Below are 22491 nucleotides of genomic sequence, written 5' to 3'. Positions count from 1 at the left end.
ACCAACCATAAGAATTCCGGCTCTCACAGACCTGTTATTTTGGTCTAAAGCCACTCTCCTGTTCTCCACTCATTACCTGTATTAACTGCACCTGGTTTGAACTCGTTACCTGTATAAAAGACACCTGGTCAAAAACACATTCAATCAAACAGACTCCAACCTCTCCAACAATGGCAAGACAGAGAGCTGTGTTAAGACGATCAGGTATAAAATTGTAGACCTGCACAAAGCTGGGATGGGCTACAGGACAATAGCGCAAAGTCAGCTTGGTGAAAGGCAACAACTGTTTGGCGCATTATTAGAAAAATGGAAGAAAGTTCAAGATGAGGTCAATCACCCTCGGTCTGGGGATCCATGCAAGATCTCACCTCATGGGGCATCAATGATCATGAGGGAAGGTGAGTATCAGCCCAGAACTACACGGCAGGACCTGGTCAAGACCTGAAGAGAGCTGAGACCACAGTCTCAAAAGAAACCATTAGGGAAACACACTACGCCGTCATGATTAAAATCCTGCAGCGCACGCAAGTTCCTCCTGCTCAAGCCCAGCGCATGTCCAGGCCCGTCTGAAGTTTGCCAGATGACCATCTGGATGATCCAGAGGAGGAATGGGAGAAGGTACTGTGGTCTCGTCTGATGAGGACAAAAATTAGAGCTTTTTTGGTCTAAACTCCACTCGCGTGTGTGGAGAGGAAGAAGAAGGATTGAGTCGGAGGGAAAAACCAGGAACACCATCCCAACCGTGAAGCATGGAGGGTGGAAAACATCATTCTTTGGGGATGCTTTTCTGCAAAGGGGACAGGACGGACTGCACCGTATTGAGGGGAGGATGGATGGGGCCATGTATCGCGAGATCTTGGCCAACAACCTCCTTCCCTCAGTAAGAGCATTGAAGATGGGTCGTGGCTGGGTCTTCCAGCATGACAACGACCCGAAACACACAGCCAGGGCAACTAAGGAGTGGCTCCGTAAGAAGCATCTCAAGGTCCTGGAGTGGCCTAGCCAGTCCCTAGACCTGAACCCAATAGAAAATCTTTGGGGGGAGCTGAAAGTCCGTATTGCCCAGCGACAGCCCCGAAACCTGAAGGATCTGGAGAAGGATTGCTCTCTCTAGACAGGCCAGTACATCAGGAGACGTGGAGGAGGCCGTAGGAGGGCAACAACCCAGCAGCAGGACCGCTACCTCCGCCTTTGTGCAAGAAGGCGCAGGAGCACTGCCAGAGCCCTGCAAAATGACCTCCAGCAGGCCACAAATGTGCATGTGTCTGCTCAAACGGTCAGAAACAGACTCCATGAGGGTGGTATGAGGGCCCGACGTCCACAGGTGGGGGTTGTGCTTACAGCCCAACACCGTGCAGGACYTTTGGCATTTGCCAGAGAACACCAAGATTGGCAAATTTGCCACTGGCGCCCTGTGCTCTTCACAGATGAAAGCAGGTTCACACTGAGCACACGTGACAGTCTGGAGACGCCATGGAGAACGTTCTGCTGCCTGCAACATCCTCCAGCATGACCGGTTTGGCGGTGGGTCAGTCATGGTGTGGGGTTGCATTTCTTTGGGGGGCCGCACAGCCCTCCATGGGCTCGCCAGAGGTAGCCTGACAGCCATTAGGTACCGAGATGAGATCCTCAGACCCCTTGTGAGATCATATGCTGGTGCGGTTGGCCCTGGGTTCCTCCTAATGCAAGGCAATGCTAGACCTCATGTGGCTGGAGTGTGTCAGCAGTTCCTGCAAGAGGAAGGCATTGATGCTATGGACTGGCCCGCCCGTTCCCCAGACCTGAATCCAATTGAGCACATCTGGGACATCATGTCTCGCTCCATCCACCAACGCCACGTTGCACCACAGACTGTCCAGGAGTTGGCGGATGCTTTAGTCCAGGTCTGGGAGGAGATCCCTGAGGAGACGCTAAATACAGGGATATTCTTGAGGTTTCCAGAGATTTGAGACTGGGACCGAGGTTCACCTTCCAGCAGGACAACGACCCTAAGCATACTGCTAAAGCAACACTCGAGTGGTTTAAGGGGAAACATTTAAATGTATTGGAATGGCCTAGTCAAAGCCCAGACCTCCATCCAACTGAGAATCTGTCAATCCAACTGAGAATCTGTGGTATGGCTTAAAATTTGCCAATTTTGCCCAGTTGTGGTACGCTAAGCTCAAGTCCTTTTACGAGGGCCTCCTGTATTTTGCATGAGTAAAAATAGGAACAAACCCACCCCAGCAGCTTGAGGATTTATCAGCCTATTTGCATTTGAAGTTGGAGCACATCGACTGGTATTTCCATAAATGGACAAAAAGCACTATTTTGCAATTTGGCCGGCAACAATTTTTATTTATCTGCTTTTCTTTCTTTTTTTATCGACCAAAAACCAGCATTTACCGCTAACGGAAACCCTGAACTGGACTGTTTGTAATGTTCTTGCGGTGTACTAGTGCTCATCTAGGCCATGTGCCATTCTTTCCAGTTTTGGTCGTTTTTGTATTTGGCACTTGGTTTGAACCCACGCCTGTGTGCTGCTGTAAGGGTTTCCATGTTCTGTAACTAATTGAAACATTATTCACTCCCTTTTTGTTTAGGCATGCCTAAATTAGTTCAGGAGTAAAATTTGGCTTAACAAATCACATAAGTTACATGGACACACTCTGTTTGAAATAATAATGGTTGACATGATTTTGAATGATCGACCCTTCCTCTGTCCCCCCATACATACAACATCTGTCCCTCAGTGAAGTATTGAATTTCAAGCACAGATACAACTAAAAAGACCAGGGAACTTTTCGAAAGCCTCAAGGAAGGGCGGTGATTGGTAGATGGGTAACAATTCAGACAATTAACAACATTGTAGTGACTCCACAATAATGATCTAAATGACAGAGTGAAAAGAATACAAATATACAAATATTCCAAAACATGCATCCTGTATGCAACAAGGCACTAAAGTAGAACTGCAACAAACAAGAAAACACATAAAAGGAATACACTTTTTGGCCTAAATGCAAAGCCTTGCAAAGTTTGGGGCAAATCCAACAACACATTACTGAGTAACTGCCTCTTTATTTTCAAGCTTGGTGGTGGCTGCATCATTGTATGGGAATGCTTGACATCGGCGAAGACTGGGGAGTTTTTCAGGATACAAAGAAATGGAATTGAGCTAAGCACAAGAAAAATCCTAGAGGAAAACCTGCTTTACACCAGATACTGAGGAATTCACCTTTCAGCAGGACAATAATCTACAACAAATCGAAGGCCAAATCTATCTACACTGGAGTTGCTTATTAAGAAGACTGTGAATGTTCCTGAGTGGCCAAGTTACCATTGTTGGATTAAATCTGCGTGAAAATGGCAAAACTTGAAAATGTCTGTCTAGCCATGATCCCCAACACCTTGACTGAGCTTGAAGAATTAATGTGGATGCTAGCATGATTACAGATAATCCTGAATGAATCGTGAATAATGAGTTTGAAAGTTAGACGCACAAATATCATACCCCCCCCCCAAAAAATGCTAACCTCCCCTGTTATTATAATGGTGAAAGGTTAGCATGTCTTGGGGGTATGATTTTTGTGCGTCTAACTTTCTCACTCATGATTATTCACGATTCATTCAGGATTATCTGTAATCCTAATAGTATCCACATTAATGTAGAAGTGTTTAGAAACATTATATTCTTATTTATAATAAAAGTGACTCCAATGACACAATATATTATTTACCATTAATTTCTATTGCGTAAAAATTATCTGAAACACAACCAAAACAAACAACAATTGCATCCAACCAGTTTGTAGAGTCACAAGCTTGATGTAGTCATTGCGTGCTATAAATAGGGGATCGAATACTTTTAATATACATACTGTATACAGTGTAAGTGAACTTGTCCCCTAAAATGGAGGAACTATGTACAAAAAGTGATGTAACTTCTAAACGATTCACCCGATATGAATAAAAATACTCTCAAATGAAATCGACAGTCTCCACTTTAACCTCACAGTCATTGTAGCATTACAAATCCAAAGTGCAAATCCAAAGTGGAGTACAGAGCCAAAACGACAACAAATGTGTCACTGTCCCAATACTTTTGGAGCTCACTGTATGTCCTAGTTTATAGCTTGGTTACTGAATTCAATGATGATCAAGATTGTACGACTTTGTCCATACATTTTAAAGATTTAGTGACTTTAATTTTGTGATTAATTAATTTGACCCTTTTTGTGTTCTAGATCCTGGCCATTACAGTGCTGAGTCCTTCTCAGAACCCACAGAGTTTGAGTACCTGAGGAAGGTGCTGTTTGAGTACATGATGGGGCGGGAAACTAAGGTATTTTATCAATAATCAATTTGCATCTTTAACATTAAAGTAACATTTTCTGATGAGGGAAGATTGACAGTGCACATATGAGCCCACAATCCTGCATCATTCAAGTTTCTTGAAATATAACTATCGGTATCACACTTCCCTTTTATTCAGCCCAGGATAGATTGCCATTTATTTAGTTGCTTTCCCTCAATGAAAATGTGAGAGGAGGTCGAAAATATGGAAGGAGAGACCGGATAGAGAGAGAGCCAATAAACTTCTCCATTCCCACACAGCCGTCACCCAGTTAGACTCGTACAAAAGTAATTTTGTGTTTGTGTCCGTTTAGCATAGGTGCTAATTAATGATTCTGTATGGGAATTAACAGTGCTAGTTGACACGGTCCTAAAAACGGCGGGGTATTACACGCACACACATAAAGCTAGCAGGGTTCCCCCCTTAGGTCCTCAGTAAACAGTTAAACTTGATGATGTCATAGCCATATCATTATGGCCTCCCTGGGAGTGGAAGGATGTCCCCCACACAGACATACTATTCACATGACTCACACTGCCATTTTAAAGACTTACTGGCCTTGTTTAGCTCCTCTAGAACAAGAAGAGGTCTTTGGTTGGTTGTTCCCCTGGTTTCCTCAAACAGTAGCACTTTTTCTGATTAGGGCCAGTATTTTATAAGCTAGCTAACACATGCTGTTAACCCTGGCAGATAGTCTTGGAGTTTTTTTTTGTCTCAATGAGCAGGCTGATTTGATTGGGTCGTTGATGGTGGTGTTGAGGGCAGGGGGTCACAGAGCCTTATGGGCTGCAGTGTGTGATCTTAGGTGGTGAATGGCTGGAAATGGGTTCACTTAACCTCAATTGTTTATCTGATGGAAGATGGTAGTGATGAGGGCAGGGGGTCACAGAGTAGAGACTGCATGTTGGATTACTATGGGGTGAAGTGGGTGACTGAGCTGGGTGATTGGCTGGACAGGGGATCACTAAGACTCCATGATGGATCTGAGCTTGGTATATGGCTGGACAGGGGTTAACCTGCCTACATATTGGATTTGCATCAACTGAATAGGGATCTGAGCTTGGTGAATGGCTGGACAGAGGTTGACTGATTGATCATCCATGTTGGGTCTGGGCTGGGTGAATGTCTGTACAGATGGGCAGCTTTAGTACTAGGTTTACTTCAATGATCCCAACCCGGCTGCCAAGAATTGAGAGACTTAAAAACATTGGAACCATGTGGCTGCATACCCATGCCATTGAAAGCATTGACTCCAACAACTCAGTTGTGAACTGTCATCAGTTTCCCAACACATATCACAAACATCCGCAGCCACCAAGGTCAAGTTAATGTTTAAGCAATTTTCACTGAAAAGAAATGGGTAAAAAAAAKAKAWWWWTTGAATGTATGCTACTTTTCTTTTTAGATGGTTAAGTAATTTCTGTATTTTCTCTTCCCTCCCACAGACGATGGCTAAAGTCATAACCTCCATGCTCAAGTTCCCACAAGACCAAGCTCAGCAGGTTCTGGAGAAAGAGGATACAAAAGCAATTGTAAGCATATGTTCTTCCTTGTCGTAAAGCCACTAATGATGAGCCATATGCAACCACACAGATACATACATGCATACACACACACACACACACACACACACACCCAGTCCATGCTATGACAGCAATCGCTTACAGACGTTGCCTTGGCCTATAGGTATAGTATGTTGATAATATCCTACTCATCCAGATATATTGCATCTTAAACAACTAGACCCATGTAGATCACTTACCCGTGACTACAGTATCGGTTACAGCAATGGAAACACATGGCGGGATGTGAAGGGGGAAGACATGTCTAGCCTCTTGTCTGTTACAGTATTAAGGCATATTGGTAAGCACAGTGTACAAGCATACACAATTTGGCTTTAGTATCAAATCACATTTATTTGTCACATGATTCGAATACAACCGGTGTAGACCTTACCATGAAATGCTTAGTCATAAGTGTGTTGTAGGTCAGATCAGGGTAGATGGTATTTGTGCTTCTATTATCTTCTTACCGGTCAAAGTAGTACTGTGCAGTTAAAGTAATCATGTATCTCTCTTCTCACTATTGTTTCAGCCTTGGCTACGATGAGGGTCAGGTATTAGAATGATGCTGGTACTTTAAGGATGGAGGGTGGACTAAACTGCTGCTGAAGGACTAGAAGGAAGACTCTGTGGACTAGCTCTAGCCCTTCTACTGTCCTGTCTGATTTCTTCTGCTTCTGACTGTGTGTGTTTGTGCGCTGTGTAGATATGTGTATGAGCTGCATAGCTAATCTTATGAGGGAACTATAAAATATGCCAACTAAAGATAGTATCTAATTCTTCCAGTCTACTTTCACGCGATGAAATTACGGTTTTTAATTTATGAATTATACAATATTTGTTTGTTTTTTAGTCCAAAATTAATTCTCTTTTTTACTTCGATTTTCTTTGGATGGATGGCTTGTGCAATAAGTTTGTTTTGGTCATTGGGTTGGTTGATTGTTTTTGAGTTGATTATTTGGTTGTGTTTTCTGATAAAGGGACTGTCCAGTGTTTCCAGATTTCTATTAAATATGACCTATAATTAATGACAATATGAGTGAAATACTTTTCCTTTGAAAACGTGGTATTTAAGCAGCTTTTTGTGTTGGAATGGTGTGGGTTTACCCCAACAACTAACCTAACGTAGCAGGTCTAAAAGAAATGCCTGAAACTAGATTCCCTACACACTAGTCTTGACGAGAAGAAAAAAAAATGTCAGGGGAGGTTCTCTTCTGCACTGTTCAGCCAATCCATTAGATGTGGAGGAGGAGTTAAGATGGAGTTGCAACACAGGCTCTTTCCATTTCCCCTGAAAAGCAGAACATCCGGTTGTTGGGGACGACCCAACTACAGAATGTTGTGGGCGTATACCGGTCATTAAAAATATGAATGTGAGTAGACCGCTGATTGGCCAGCTCAGCCAATGAGGCAGGATGACATCGTTCTCTATGAGGAAATGGCAAGCATTTTCTAAACTGTGTTTTGAGAAACAAGTTTGAGGTGGGGTTTTTGAAGTGTTATTTCTTCAATTTATGCTTTGCCCAGAAATATGAGTATAAGACTAGTCAACAACATTATTTGGGTATGGGTTAACAGCATATTAACTTTTAGGAGATTTTAACTGGACAGTTACTTTAAATTATGGTTTTCAGTTGATCCGTGGTTGTTTTTGAGTTGATCTTTGGTTGTTTATCAGTTGATTTTTGGTTGTGTTTCTGCTCTACGTATCAATTTACCCTTATGACTGTGTGATGGGATCATAGAAATATAATATCTACGTTCTATTTCTATCGATTCTTAATATGAATCTGCATTCTATTTATATGGATGAGATGATCCTTTAACTCTACCTTCCATTACACTCTACCACTTAGACACACTGGCTTCTAGTACCATGTTTGTTTGTTTCCCACAGCTTTTCTACTTTATATTTTGTGGTGACTGACCAAAAAATAAACTCAAAACATATTATAAATAAAAAAGTGAATCTGTACTATTGGGAACAATGTGACTGTTGGCTATATTAATACATTTTGAGACAAGCTAATACAATTTTATTTACACWGATTTTCTGTCTTCCTCTGTGCTCATTTTTCACTTTGTTGAAATGTGGATCTTTTTCAATGTTGTATATACAGTATGTACATGTGTTAGCCTATTCTGACCTTTATATTCTTGTATGACCAGATATATTTCAGAAAGAGAAACTGTATTTCACTAAGATATTGAATTACCTTTTGAAGAGTCCGGTGGTAAGGTACGCTTATTTGAATTTTCAGTAAGAGATGTCAGTCAGAGGTATTTTGTTGAGGTATTTCAGTCCTTTTTTTCACAATTTCTGTTGCAAAATCTGTATCATAAGATAAGAACAGTTCTGAGGATGATGAGGTGGTCACCTGCTTGTGTTCTAACTGTAGAGAGTGAACAGAATAATAACCACTCTAACCAAAACAGGACATGTCACAGTTCTATTAACCTGTAAGTATAGAACTGTTTGGCAAACTGATAGAGGAAATCTGTTTCACACTGTTGAATAACAAATGTTTCACGTTAGGAAATAAATAACATCTGTATTACAAACTGCCAAGATTTAAAGTTGCCTTTATACAGTACAACTCTGTGATTACTTTGGCAGCCAGATGGCAGTAATCTTTTGTAACATACATTTCATTTAACTTATGGAACCAGGTCCTTAAGTGAACCGAAAATTACAGTCCACTTAGTATTTTATTTCTGATATTTTAATTTGCTAGCAAGCCACTTATTTTGTTAAGGAAGTTTTTCCAAAATATATGAACAAGTGATGAAGACGACATGATCCACAAACATCAGCCAATATACAAATGGATTGGTCTACAACAGGTACTTTGTCTTTGGCCCTTGATTTGCCCACATACCGAACGGCAGGGGGCAGCATCGTTCATAAACGTTGTAAGCGCGAGGCGGTTTTCGGTGAAATGTGATGCTCGGGCCCCGAACCCATTTGCGTTTCACCATGACCGCACTTATCATCGCCGCGAGCAACTACGAGCTGCAGACTCCAGTTCGTCAGATTCACAGTATGGAGAGCAGCTGATCAGACCGTTACTTTTCACCGGACCATTATTTTTATTCTCGAGCACCTACCCCTTTAATTGTTCCATGTTCGAAGTGCTAGACTTCAGAAACTAGTTGAACTGTTAGTTTTTGTAACTTTTTCTGTAGTAGCACTGAAACCTTGACGGGCTTTGTTTTGTTTTTAGATACTTCTTCAATAGTGTTGTTCCTCTCAAGGATGCGCAAAAGGATGGCCCATTTTCAGAATCAGAAGAGGAGCCTTTTGAATGTGCTCTACGTGTATTTGTCTGTTTCTGTAGTTCACTCCTACAACATTGACTTAGAACATCCTATTGTGTTCCGTGGACCTGACTCGAGTTTCTTTGGATATTCTGTTCTGGAGCACTATCATGACAATACGCGCTGGTAAGTCTCATAGGCTACCTGTTTACTCATGGTAGCCTATAACGCCTAGTATCTATCTTATAGTGAATGTTATTGCAATGGGGACTGTTCATGCACTTATGTATCCGCCCATGGACATTAATGGCACAGTATGGTTGTTACGCAATTCTTATGGATTGTATTTGGGCCATTCAAATTTGTGTCGCGCTACGTAGCCGACATGCAGTTGTTGAAAGAATAGCCTAGCTTGCATGCAGTTGTTGAAAGAATAGCCTAGCTTGCATGCAGTTGTTTAAAAATAAATAGCCTAATGATGTGAGCAATAGCCTCTAAAATCACTAAGTAAATAAATATAATTTTCTAAAAAAAGACACTTACTCAATTGACAGTGTGTGGGTGAAGTTGACTCACTAGTTTACTGCTGCGCGTAAACGCATTTCTCTTGTTTCGAAAAACAGTCAATTTGTATGATGGTGACATAATCTTATCATTATTATGTCAACAGTTTGATTGATGTGCAGTATTTAAGAATGTGCATCTCATTTGGTTTCTTTTAGACTTTTTTTCTGTAGCAGCCTAGCTGACCTGTCCCAGATTCCAGCATGTAGCCAAAGCTTATGGGATCATGTCCCCATAGCTGTCACAACTCCCACCATTGTCTTCATTGTCATGAGTCAGTGTGCTGTCATGAATCAGGGTGCTGATGCCATGACTGACCCATATACCCAGGGGTGGAATTGTCATAAAAGTCACTCGGGAACTCATATTACATTTTAGAGTTCATCTTTAGAAAGCAGATTTTCACATCAAAATAATTTCACTTTGGGAACTCCGGTTCCACATGTTCTCCCCCAGTTCCACCCCTGAATATAGGCTACCATACTTGTCTTGAACATGGGGGGAATTACTCTGTTGTAGAATGGGCCTTATGAAGATCATTATGTGATTTTACTGTGACAGCCCACTGGGCACAGACGTCAATTCAACGTCTATTCCATGTTGGTTTAACGTCATTTAATTGAAATGACGTGGAAACAACATTGATTCAACCAGTGTGTGCCCAGTGGGAGGATGTGTGTTATTGACACTGTATCCTTCATGCTTGGTGACAACCACCCTTTGACTCTTCATGCAAGGTGTTCTTCTTCTCCCATTGTTTCTGTATGCAAGGGGCAGATAGGGCCCCCCAAGGCCAACTCTTCCTACTACAGTAGTCCTCCTTCTTGAAGTTGTTCTTGTTCTTCTTCTTGACTGCTGTGACAGGATGTGTTGCGTTTACACTGTTTACAAACTATGTTTTGTTTCTGTCTACAGGGTGCTGGTAGGGGCCCCAAAGGCCAACTCTTCCCACAGCAGCTCTGTTCACACCCCTGGAGCCGTGTTCAAGTGCCGTGTCCACAGCAACCCAGAGAGACGCTGCACTGAGATGGACCTAGGCAGAGGTCAGTACTGAACCACAGACCATGCAGTCACAAGGGACCACAGTAGAGCCATCTGGATAACCACAAACTATACTTACCCTTAGGACCAGAGTCTTCTGTTCAGTATAACCCCCAGACCCCCAGACTGGAGGCTTCTATATATAGACGTCTCTCCTCAGAGCTCGGAGCCACTGGCCGTGCATACAGTACAAGGAACAACCACATAGATATACCCGAGGCGCCTCATTTATCAATCATGTGTAGACACAAATCTGCGTAAACCATGCGTGGGAGCATTTCCACACAAAGTGTGAGATTTACGCACAGCCATATGTGTGTGTGTGTGTGGGGGGCTGCAACTCAATATGAGGAATAATGTTTTAAACACCCAGTGTATATTAGCCACAGGCTTTAACGGGATGATTTTGACTATATTGGGTTAATTAGGGGTGTTTCAAAATGCTAATAGCCAAGCACTGAGGCTGAGAACAATTGGTATTTATCAATGGTTATCACCTACCAGTGTGTGTATGACGCTTGTAGGATTGTTTGATAAATCACACATTTTCTATGCGTATGAACATTCTAAATTCTGTTCGTAGGTAGTATTTTAGAATAGTTTTCTATGCAATATTGATAAACGAGGTCCCTGCTTCACAACCTTCTACAGAGAACTACTTACCATACATAGACTGGACAACTGACCGTTGACAGACAGGACAACTGACCATTGCCAGACAGGACAACTGACCATTGCCAGACAGGACAACTGACCATTGCCAGACAGGGCAACTGACCATTGCCAGACAGGACAACTGACCATTGCCAGACAGGACACCTGACCATTGCCAGACAGGACACCTGACCATTGCCAGATATGACAACTGACCATAGACAGACAGACAGGACAACATACCATGGACAGACAGACAGGACAACCGACCATAGACAGACAGACAGACAGACAGGACAAACATACCATGGACAGAACAGACAGGACAACAGACCATGGACAAGACAGAGGACAACAGACCATGGACCAGACAGACAGGACCACAGACATGACAACTAGACATGACAAAACAGACCATGGACCAGACATGACAACATACCATAGACAGACAGACAGGACAACAGACCATAGACAGACAGACACAGGACAACAACAGACCATGGACAGACAGGACAACAGACCATAGACAGACGACAGGACAACAGAACCATAGACAGACAGACAGGACAACAGACCATAGACAGACAGGACAATAGACCATGGACAGACAGACATGACAACAGACCATGGACAGACAGACAGGACAACAGACCATGGACAGACAGACAGGACAACAGACAACACTAACCACAAAGTATGTTATATAGGCAGCTACAGTGTTTAACACTGGTCAACTGTTCCTTTTACTTATAAATAATAAAGACACACAGAAAGAGAGAACATTCTCGGGTTGCTAGAAGTCCAGAAATATTTTGATAGGTATGATTAATGTTTTAGCTAATATTTTCCAAGTGGTTGTGCCAGAAAGTTTACTGCAATTGCTATTCTTGTGGTCAAGAGAGAGAGAAGGTTTATGTGGGTTTAATAGAAATCCCCACTTACTCCTCCATGTCACCAACAAGATGTACATTATTAAACGAAGCGTCAGGCCAGACGTGGGGTCCTGTTGCAGTGTTCACTCTCTGTCTCTGGTCTCTGTCTCATTCTCTGTCTCTCTGGTCTCTCTCTCTCTCTCTCTCTCTCTCTCTCTCTGTCTCACGCTCTCTGTCTCACACTCTCTGTCTCACTCACTCTCTCTCTGTCTCTCTCTCTGTCTTTCTCACGCTCTCTGTCTCACACTCTCTGTCTCACACTCTCTGTCTCACTCTCTCTGTCTCTCTGATCTCTCCCTGTCTCTCTCTCGCCCTTTCTCTCTCACACACAACACACGACACACACACAGAGCGAGAGCTACCATGAATTATGCCAGACAGAGGGAGTTCAGCCCTAGGGTGCCTCAGAGAAAATATTAGTGATGAACTCCGGAAATAGCGTCAATTATAATTTTTCTTATTTGCACTGACTGCTCCAGTAAATCTGTGTGTGAATCACAAATGGCACCCTGTTTCCTATAGRCTAGTGCACTACTTTTCACCAAAGCTCTATGGGGCCTGGCCAAAAAGTGCATTACATAGGGCACAGGGTGCAATTGGGGACAAAGCCGGTGATCTGAGACGGAGGAACTGAACAGAGAGAGAGAGAGAGAGATTAGCCCACCGCTTTTTTCTAAAGTTAAGTTAGATTCAGACTCTGTAAGAGCAGTGCCTTGATTGCACAATTCTTCTTGTGGTGTCTACGTCTGCTAATTCACCTAACATTTGCTAATTGATTTTATTTGCCCAGTTAAGTGCATTCTTGTTAAAGTGAATAACTATGTTCCTTTCTTACTGCTGTTTACTCTTTGCAGTCATGTTTTAATGGGACTAATGTTTTTATGTCTTGGGTAGCGTCCCAAATGAGACCCGAGATCTTGGTGAAATGTAGTGCACTACGTAGCCAATAGGGGTGCCATTTAGAAGGAGACACAGAGTCTTACTCCTTTTTCAGACATTCCTTAGGTCTTTTTGATCTTCATTAAGATTTAAGAATTGCTTAAAGTTGCAGAGACAGAGAGKAAATGGACATAGAGTCCTAGAAGCCAGTCAAAATATAGCCCAGCACCATCAAAAGACATGTATGCTTTTCTAAGCCACTTTTATCTGTTAGCAAACATGAAATAACTGGGCAGCTCCTTTGGCCTAGAGTTCTGCTACACACTCTGTAATGATTAAACAGGGTAGGATGACCAAACAGCGATTCTGTCCTAAATGGCACCCTACATAGTGCATTACTTTTAACCAGAGCTCTATGGACCCTGGTCAAAAGTAGTGCACTATATAGGGAATAGGGTGCCATTTCGGACGAAGGAAGCGTTTCAATCCTCTCCTCCCTCCTCCTAGGTCACTGTGCTCTCCATCTATCAGAGAGACAAACACACACACAACATTCTGGGCTGTAGTCTGGGATTTAGGCCATATCTGTTGGCCCAAGAGTTGTTTGTTTGGTGTCAACACCGATAAAATAAAAAAAAGCCTGTCTGGTATTCAGATCATTACAAGGAACTTGACATGGTACATTTTCCTGCAGTCTCAAAATGTAAGACTGTTCAATAGTGAACCAGGGTGGAACCCAGTATGTATGTATGCCATAAGACTGTGTTAGCRTGATGAGCTAAAGCCAAGGCATWATCTCAGGGCAGCTAACACAAATCCTCAGACCTCAAACAAGGTCACTCATCATTGGAGCATAGCTCACCGAACCGCGTCCACTACATCTACAAAAAACAAAAAGATAAAAGATCAACTTTAAAGCTCGTTTGTTAGAACTGTATTAGAAACTTGTCTCTAGGCACCCCTTTCATCTGTTGACTCCCAGAGGATGGGGGAAACATCCACTAGGTTAAATATTACAGTCATTGTTAACAAACTGCTATCTTCTGTCTGTCTCCTGCAGGGAACAAGCCCAGGGAGTCTTGTGGGAAGACGTGCCAGGGAGACAGGGATGATGAGTGGATGGGGGTCAGCCTCGCCCGGCAGGACAAATCCAATGGAAAAATACTGGTGAGTTCAAAATTCACAATACAACCCTGATCATCTGTTTTAATCTGTTTCATCTGTGTCTCCTAAAGTGTGTACTTGCACACTCTCTGTCATGGATTTGAAAGCATTGGATTGATGTACGCAGTTACTTCAGCAATTGTTTAACACAATCTATGTATGCTTGCAAAAGCTGCCGGGTTTAAACCACCATCATTGTTACAAATGTCTTTCCATGAACCATATAGTTAAACCCCAGCTTTTCCTAACATCAAAGCGCTCCTTAAAAGGCAAATGTATTTTTTACTCCATCCTTTGGTTTTCAAGTAGAGGCACATGCTTTTGGCAATACGGCATGATTGTTTTCAATTGGATAAGTGGACACAACTTAATTCCAAATAATTTACTTATACGACACATCGACTATGAAAGTACACATTTAGTTTTTTGTTTATTTGTGAGTTTGTGTGTGTTTATGTATGTGTGTGCATGTGCCTGTGTGTTTGTGTGCAGCTGTGCATGTGTGAGTCTGTCTTTCTGTGTGTGCATGTAAAATGCATGTTTTKTTTKTTTATTTTTATTTCACCTTTATTTAACCAGGTAGGCCAGTTGAGAACAAGTTCTCATTTACAACTGCGACCTGGCCAAGATAAAGCAAAGCAGTGCGACAAAAACAACAACACGGAGTTACACATGMGATAAACAAACGTACAGTCAATAACACAATAGAAAAATCTGTATACAGTGTGTGCAAATMAAGTAAGGAGGTAAGGCAATAAATAAGCCAATAGTGGCGAAGTAATTACAATTTAGCAATTTACACTGGAGTGATATATGTGCAGATGAGGATGTTCAAGTAGAAATACTTGTGTACAAAAGAGCAGAAAAACAAAAACAAATATGGGGATGAGGTAGGTAGTTGGTTGGATGGGCTATTCACAGATGGAGCTGTGTAAGGCTTCAGCGATCGGTAAGCTGCTCTGACAGCTGACACTTAAAGTTAGTGAGGGAGATATAAGTCTCCAACTTCAATGATTTTTGCAATTCGTTCCAGTCATAGGCAGCAGAGAACTGGAAGGAAAGGCGGCCAAAGGGGGTGTTGGCTTTGGGGATGACCAGTGAAATATAACTGCTGGAGCGCGTGCTATGGGGGGTGTTGCTATGGTGACCAGTGAGCTGAGTTAAGGCGGAGCTTTACCTAGCAAAAACTTATAGATGACCTGGGGCCAGTGGGTTTGGCGACGAATATGTAGCTAAATGGCTATTGTGCGAGATTGCTGTGAACCATGCATGCTGCTATCATTCTGTTAGCAGTTGACGTTAAAAACACCTATTTAATTTTTAAGCAATCAATAAACCAACTATATGCAGTAGTAATCTCTGAAGTGCTAGCGAGGCCGTGGGTCTTTACTCCAGGGTCTCTTTTTGTATATTTACTCCCAGATCAGAGGGCAGCTGGCTGGGTTTGTTTAGGCTGCAGTCCCTGGCCCTTCCACGGTGGTGGTCTCCTAACCTTAGTTTCATTAAGTGTTAACTCCTGCACCCTGTAGTGGGTGATGAAAGGACCAATCCCCTCTCTCTTTGGCCCTGAAGCCCGTCTCTCGCCCTGTGGGACATTCCATGGCCTTGAGACTGGCTGGACGTTTTGGAGGGTTGTCAGTAGTGGGTCGAAGGACACTTGTAAGGGCTATAAGCCCATGTAGAGAAATAGACAGAGTAGAAGGACACTCATAGCCTCCGTTGGCCTTGTGTTGAGACAGTCTGTAAACACCTCTGGCAGGTGGCAATGTGTTGACACACTTGTTGATAGGCTTCCCACATCAGGGGAGTTGGAGGAATCTTGAGAATTTGTGTTCTGTTGCTATGGTCTTTCTCCATTTCAATGCTTCCATTATCATATCATTGCAGAGGGATTATATTTCCATGATGTTCAAACCACTTCCAATGGTTATTATGCATGAATAATAAGAGATACAGAGATTTAGGAGGGATTTGTCTTGGGTAATGTATTGTAGTTGTTTTTAGGTGATGGCTGTTTTCCTTATCCCTTGAAAAAGGGACCCTATCAAGTTGTTGCATATCAACAGAGTTTGAAGTTAATCATTTGTTAATATTTTTAGCATCTGTAGACCATTTGTAAAAGGACTCATTAAATAAAGTGATACCAAAATGTTAGTTAGGGCCAGGCACCACAGGCTGAAATTACATTTTTGCATCTACCTATCAATTTTGAAATTTGTTGCTATTTTGGCCCATTAATATTAATATTTTCGAAAAGTAAACATACAAATGTCAAAAACTTGATGAACATTTATATTTTCTTTAGTTTATCATACTACTGTCATCAAKATTTTTATGAATTTTAACCACTAAAATGGACATACTTAAATACTACATTAAATTACATGTAATTTAAAAGCCCATTTTATAGTGAGTGTTACAAACTAGACTATAATTAGTAACTTACTTTGAAGGGATGGTGATTGGGTCTAAATAGGCATTTGTTATAGTCTAAATTCAGTGTACTTGTTTTTAACTGCCATTTCTTAAATGTCAGATTCTTCCAACATGCCAACACATTTTTCTCAGCTTCAGAAGCATCTGCATTCACCAAATGTTGTGTGGTTTTCCTTAGATATATTCTCCAGACTTGCCCAGACGGAGTTATTGATATGTTGTAAATGTTTTATTGTAGATAACATTTTTCTTTGGAAAAATGCGCCAAAAAAGCTTTTAGTATTTTACAGATAGAATGAAGGAAAAAGTATTTATCCACAATCTGCTCTGGATAAGTCTTGGAGTGTCTTAACAAAATGAAACCAAAATATTTAGTTTGATTTCATCCAGTGTCCAGAAAAATTGATTTCTGTGATATGCAAATATGCACATATTAATGACATATCACTGCATTTGCAGATTTTAATAAAACATTTAAAAAAAAATACAATTATAATAAAATATATTTTACATTCAACTAGTAAAAGTTGGTTATGATATGATTAAGGGGAAAAAAATACCCTATGAGGGTGTAGTGCCTGGCCTTAACTCCAGCAGGTTTGGTGATTTTACAGTAAGTCAAGTGGCAAATTGTCCAAGTAGTTGTTTTAAACTCCCCAGCAGGTTTGGTGATAACAGAAAGATAGTGAAGTTTCAGAGCCACGTATCCATGGGCCCCTGTAGAGGTCTGCTGAGTATAGACATATCATAGTAATAAACTACTATCCATTCTGAAGGGAGCAGGCTGCTGATATTTGTTTTTATCTCATCTGAATGGACTCAGGTATCTCTGCATGAGGAGAGGACCGGCTGCTTGGCAGATGTCGCTCTGTGCTGTATGTATCAAGCGTCTCAGAGTAGGAGTGCTGATCTAGGATCAGTTTTGTCTTTTAATATCACAATGAATAAGATTACATTGACACAGGGTACTTGATCCTATATCAACACTCCGACACTTGATACATCCAGACCCTGAACTACATTTATTTCAGCCGTGTGTTGCTTAAAGTTTAACCAATCAGCTGTGTTTAACTGAAAGTCTAAACCAATCAGCTCTCAGACTGGACAGCAAAATGTGTGATAATGGAACACCTCCATATTTGGTCTCTGATTCTGGCAGAGAAACACAACATTAACATTATGGTTTTACTAGTTTATTACTTGTTTATAATATACTGGTTCTTTGGAGTCAGGCATACTGCTTCTGTTGTAGTACTGAATATGATTTAGTAGCAAGCTTGTTGGAGCACCAGTAGTACTGCTAGTGCTGTCGGCCAGACTGCTCTGAAACACATGAGTGTTTCCCAACACAGCCATACTTCTGCCAGACAGTCATCTGATGCTCTCTCTCTCTGTGCCCAAAATCTGCTGCACAACTCTTCTACCCGCTTCAATAGGCTGTGTAACAGTGTGGACTGGAATTCTCCTCCAGTATGAAAGGGGAAAGAGCTGAACTTTGTGTGTGTGTGTGTGTGTGTGTGTGTGTGTGTGTGTGTGTGTGTGTGTGTGTGTGTGTGTGTGTGTGTGTGTGTGTGTGTGTGTGTGTGTGTGTGTGTGTGTGTGTGTGTGTGTGTGTGTGTGAAAAGCGTAAAGATACCTTCATAGAAAATGACAAAAGTCTAAAGTATTTAGTTTAAAATAGACTTAAGTATCAAAAGTAACTGTAATTGCTAAAATATACTTAAGTATTACAGAGTAATAGTATGAATAATTTTCAAATTCCTAATATTAGCAACGCACCATTTTCTTGTTTTTTAAATTTACGCATAGCCAGGGGCACAGCCAACACTTAGGTAAAAATACTTTAAAATAATTTAAACTTCTACTTTAAGTATTTGTGCATCACTGTCTAAGACTGCATCCAAATGACACCCATTCCGTAGATAGATAGTGCACTTGTAACGGATGTGAAATGGCTAGCTAGTTAGCGGGTACGCGCTAATAGCGTTTCAATCGCTTACGTCACTTGCTCTGAGACTTGAAGTAGGGTTGCCCCTTGCTCTGCAAGGCTGCGGGCTTTTGTGGAGGCGATGGGTAAGCACCTTCGTGGGACCGTGGTTGATGTGTGCAAGAGGGTCCCTGGTTCGCGCCCGTGTCAGGGCGAGGGGACAGACGTAAGTTAAAACTGTTACACACTACTTTTGACCAGAAATACCTTGATCAAAGTTGTACACTATCTAGGGAACAGGTTGTCATTTGGATGCAGTCTAAATTCGGACCACATTGTTCTGTGGCACTTTGTGCAAAGCAAGTTGGGAGGCTGCTGCGATAGTTTCCTATTAAAAACCCCCTAAGGTCGAAGTCCGCGCCCCCCCTCCCCGCCCGCGCAAATCGTAATTGTGCATAATAGCAAGATAATCCCCATAATAATCTGTCAGTTTAAGCTAGAGATATCTGTTTTGCATTTGATGAAATCTCAATCCACCGCATCCGCCTATGTCGCACTTCCGAATCTGTGTTGAAAGGTGAGAGAGCTAGAGCGGTGTTTGTCAGACCATGAGACATCCCGAAAATCGGTCTTCTCACAAAATCGTCTGTAGCGTCCGAACAGTTTGGCCTACAAACCAATATGAACCCTCTGTGAAAAGGTGACTCTCACGAACACGTACACATTGCTCTAGGGTGCCCACAGGCCTCACAAGACTTCTCTGAAGGTCCCCCGGTACCAGTTGAAAAAAGTTATGGAAGTACAGTACCAGTCAAAAGTTTGGACACACCCTTTGCCTTAATGACAGCTTTGCACACTCTCGGCATTCTCTCATCCAACTTCATGAGGTAGTCACATGGAATGCATTTCAATTAACAGGTGTGCCTTGTTAATTTGTGGAATTTCTTTCCTTCTTAATGCATTTGAGCCAATCAGTTGTGCTGTGACAAGGAAGGGGTGGTATACAGAAGATAGCCCTATTTGGTAAAAGACCAATCCATATTATGGCAAGAACAGCTCAAATAAGCAAAGAGAAACGACAGTCCATCATTACTTTAAGACATGAAGGTCAGTCAATACGGAACATTTCAAGAACTTTGAAAGTTTCTTCAAGTGCAGTCGCAAAAACCATCAAACGCTATGATGAAACTGGTTCTCATGAGGACCGCCACAGGAAAGGAAGTTACCTCTGCTGCAGAGGATAAGTTCATTAGAGTTACCAGCCTCAGAAATTGGCAATTACCTGCACCTCAGATTGCACCTCACAGAGTTCAAGTAACAGACACATCTCAACATCAACTGTTCAGAGGAGACCGTGTGAATCAGGCCTTCATGTTCCAATTGCTGCATAGAAACCACTACTAAAGGACACCAATAATAAGAAGAGACTTGCTTAGACAAAGAAACATGAGCAATGGACATTAGACCGGTGGAAATCTGTGCTTTGGTCTGATGAGTCCAAATTAGAGATTTTTGGTTCCAAATGCTGTCTTTGTGAGACGCAGAGTACACGTAGGTGAACGGATTATCTCTGCATGTGTGGTTCCCACTGTGAAGCACGGAGGAGGAGGTGTGACGTTGCTTTGCTGGTGACACTGTCAGTGATTTATTTAGAATTCAAGGCACACTTAACCAGCATGGSTATCACAGCATTCTGCAGCAATATGCCATCCCATCTGGTTTGCGCTTAGTGGCACTATCATTTATTTTTCAACAAGACAATGACCCAWAACACACCTCCAGGCTGTGTAAGGGCTGTTTGACCAAGGAGCGGGATGGAGTGCTGCATCAGACGACCTGGCCTCCACAATCACCGACCTCAAACCAATTGATACGGTTTGGGATGCGTTGGACCAAGAGTGAAGGAAAAGCAGCCAACAAGTGCTCAGCAATGTGGGAGCTCCTTCAAGACTGTTGGAAAAGCAATCCTCATGAAGCTGGTTGAGAGAATGCCAAGAGTGTGCAAAGATGTTATCAAGGCAAAGGGTGGCTACTTTGAAGAATCTCAAATATAAAATATGTTTTGATTTGTTTAACACTTTTTTGGTTACTACATGATTCCATATGTGTTATTTCAAATGGTTTGATATCTTCACTATTATTCTACAATGTAGAAAATAGAAGGGYAAAAAACTTGAATGAGTAGGTGTGTCCAAACTTTTGACTGGTGGTGTATATATGAAGACTTATTAGTGCCAAAAATAAGGGGTTAAATGCACGTTAAAAAAATAATTTAAAAAATCATTTTTGGGTTGGGGGGACTACCTGTTGTTCCATGTAGTGAATCTGTTATTCAGTCTGTTTGTATGGGCTAATAGCCGTAAGGCCAGATAACATTTTAATCAAAAACATTTTTAGAATATTTTTTGATACTCCAAGGGGTCTTAAAATTCAATATCAAATATCTGAATGATCCTTGGTATGACCTTCTTATTAAAACACTCCACATAGCTCATTATACAATGGGTGGGTCTAATCCTGAACGCTGATTGGTTAAAACCGCATTCCACCTGGTGTCTATTCCACAAATTATCACCGGCTAAATCTATGACGTTAATGTTCCTATTTACTCTGTTCCGTCTGTCTGCACAATCCACTGTTATACTAGCCCAACAAAGCAATTTATAAACTTGATCTCCACCATAAAAAGCATCTAAAAAGTATCTAGACATTATCTCATATTTATTTTATACTAACATTTKGTTTTCAACAGCGGACATTTGAATAAACCCTGCTGTCTGTCTCTGACATTTGCAAAATGTCTCATCCCGACTCCAAAAGTCTTGAGTCAGAATGAGACAGATGGGCAGCTTTTCTCAGCCAGTCGAAGTCACGAATCAGCATAGTTTGTATGGATATATACGAAMAAATATCAATAGAAAACAGGTCAAGCGAAACGATGTGGCACATTTTCCTTGTTTTACCATCCCTGTGAGGACTTCTGGTCCCCACAAGGATAGTACAACCAAACTTTACACACACAAAGAGATGGAGATAGTTCTGGAATGTTTATCCAAAATACAAGATGCTAAGCGATTATTTAGAGGAACACTTTCAACACGCAATATTAATGTAGAAAACAACTTTATGGGACTGAAGGAATTTCAATGCTTTACTCCATATACAGACTCCCCCTAAAATAACATAAATAACACTATAAAGTTTTGAAAATGAACTTGAATTCACTTCTTTAAAAAACATGTTATTGTGATTTACAGTGCTCTATTTACCTCTGTGAGTTGGTGTATTTGGAACTAGCCATGGGAGAGTTTTTCAATATCGTCATTACCGTTGAAACAATTTATCTTTGAAGTGCTTTAATACAATAMAATATTTGTAGCTACTTTTTAAGTCAATGCCTGCAGTCAACATTTGCAATACGTTAGGAGATAAAGAAGATCACGTTCTTCATTTAACCTGTCACATCATTTTTCATTATGAAGTAGACCCCCGTCACGTGGAGTTTGTTTACAAGCACCCAACTACGAGAGACTTGTGAGTCACTCACTGTTGTGCAGCACGCGCTATGTGATCTAGTTAAAGTAGCGAATTCACAACTACATTTTGCCAGCTAGATATCTTATAACTATTAAGTTAACTGTCTAAATGTGCTATCTAGCTAAGTGGTTAGCCAGTTCACGTATGCCATTTAGCATACGTTTTTTTCCCAAAGCGACTTACAGTCATGCAGGAATAGAT

At 41.6% G+C, this 22491-nt stretch overlaps 2 protein-coding genes across 6 annotated transcripts in view; both read left to right on the top strand.

The window, feature by feature from the left end:
* The window catches only part of golga4 (golgin A4), a 59616-nt gene extending 51668 nt beyond the window's left edge, over positions 1-7948 (top strand). For all 5 annotated transcript variants that reach the window (XM_023993589.2, XM_070444973.1, XM_070444971.1 and 2 more), the window contains 3 exons: positions 4227-4324; positions 5782-5868; positions 6431-7948. In XM_023993589.2, the coding sequence (XP_023849357.2) occupies positions 4227-4324; positions 5782-5868; positions 6431-6445 (200 nt within the window). In that variant the 3' untranslated portion in view covers positions 6446-7948. The remainder of the gene's footprint in view (positions 1-4226; positions 4325-5781; positions 5869-6430) is intronic.
* Positions 7949-8879: 931 nt separating this feature from the next.
* itga9 (integrin, alpha 9) overlaps positions 8880-22491 on the top strand; it is a 146931-nt gene continuing 133319 nt past the window's right edge. Inside the window, 3 exon segments of the mRNA XM_023993588.2 lie at positions 8880-9342; positions 10636-10763; positions 14287-14393. Coding sequence (XP_023849356.1) covers positions 9155-9342; positions 10636-10763; positions 14287-14393 — 423 coding nt within the window. The 5' untranslated portion in view covers positions 8880-9154.

Source organism: Salvelinus sp. IW2-2015, linkage group LG8 (assembly GCF_002910315.2).
Source record: "Salvelinus sp. IW2-2015 linkage group LG8, ASM291031v2, whole genome shotgun sequence".
NCBI lineage: Eukaryota > Metazoa > Chordata > Actinopteri > Salmoniformes > Salmonidae > Salvelinus > Salvelinus sp. IW2-2015.
Note: the sequence above shows the minus strand (reverse complement) of the source record. Positions and strands in the feature narration are given on the sequence as shown.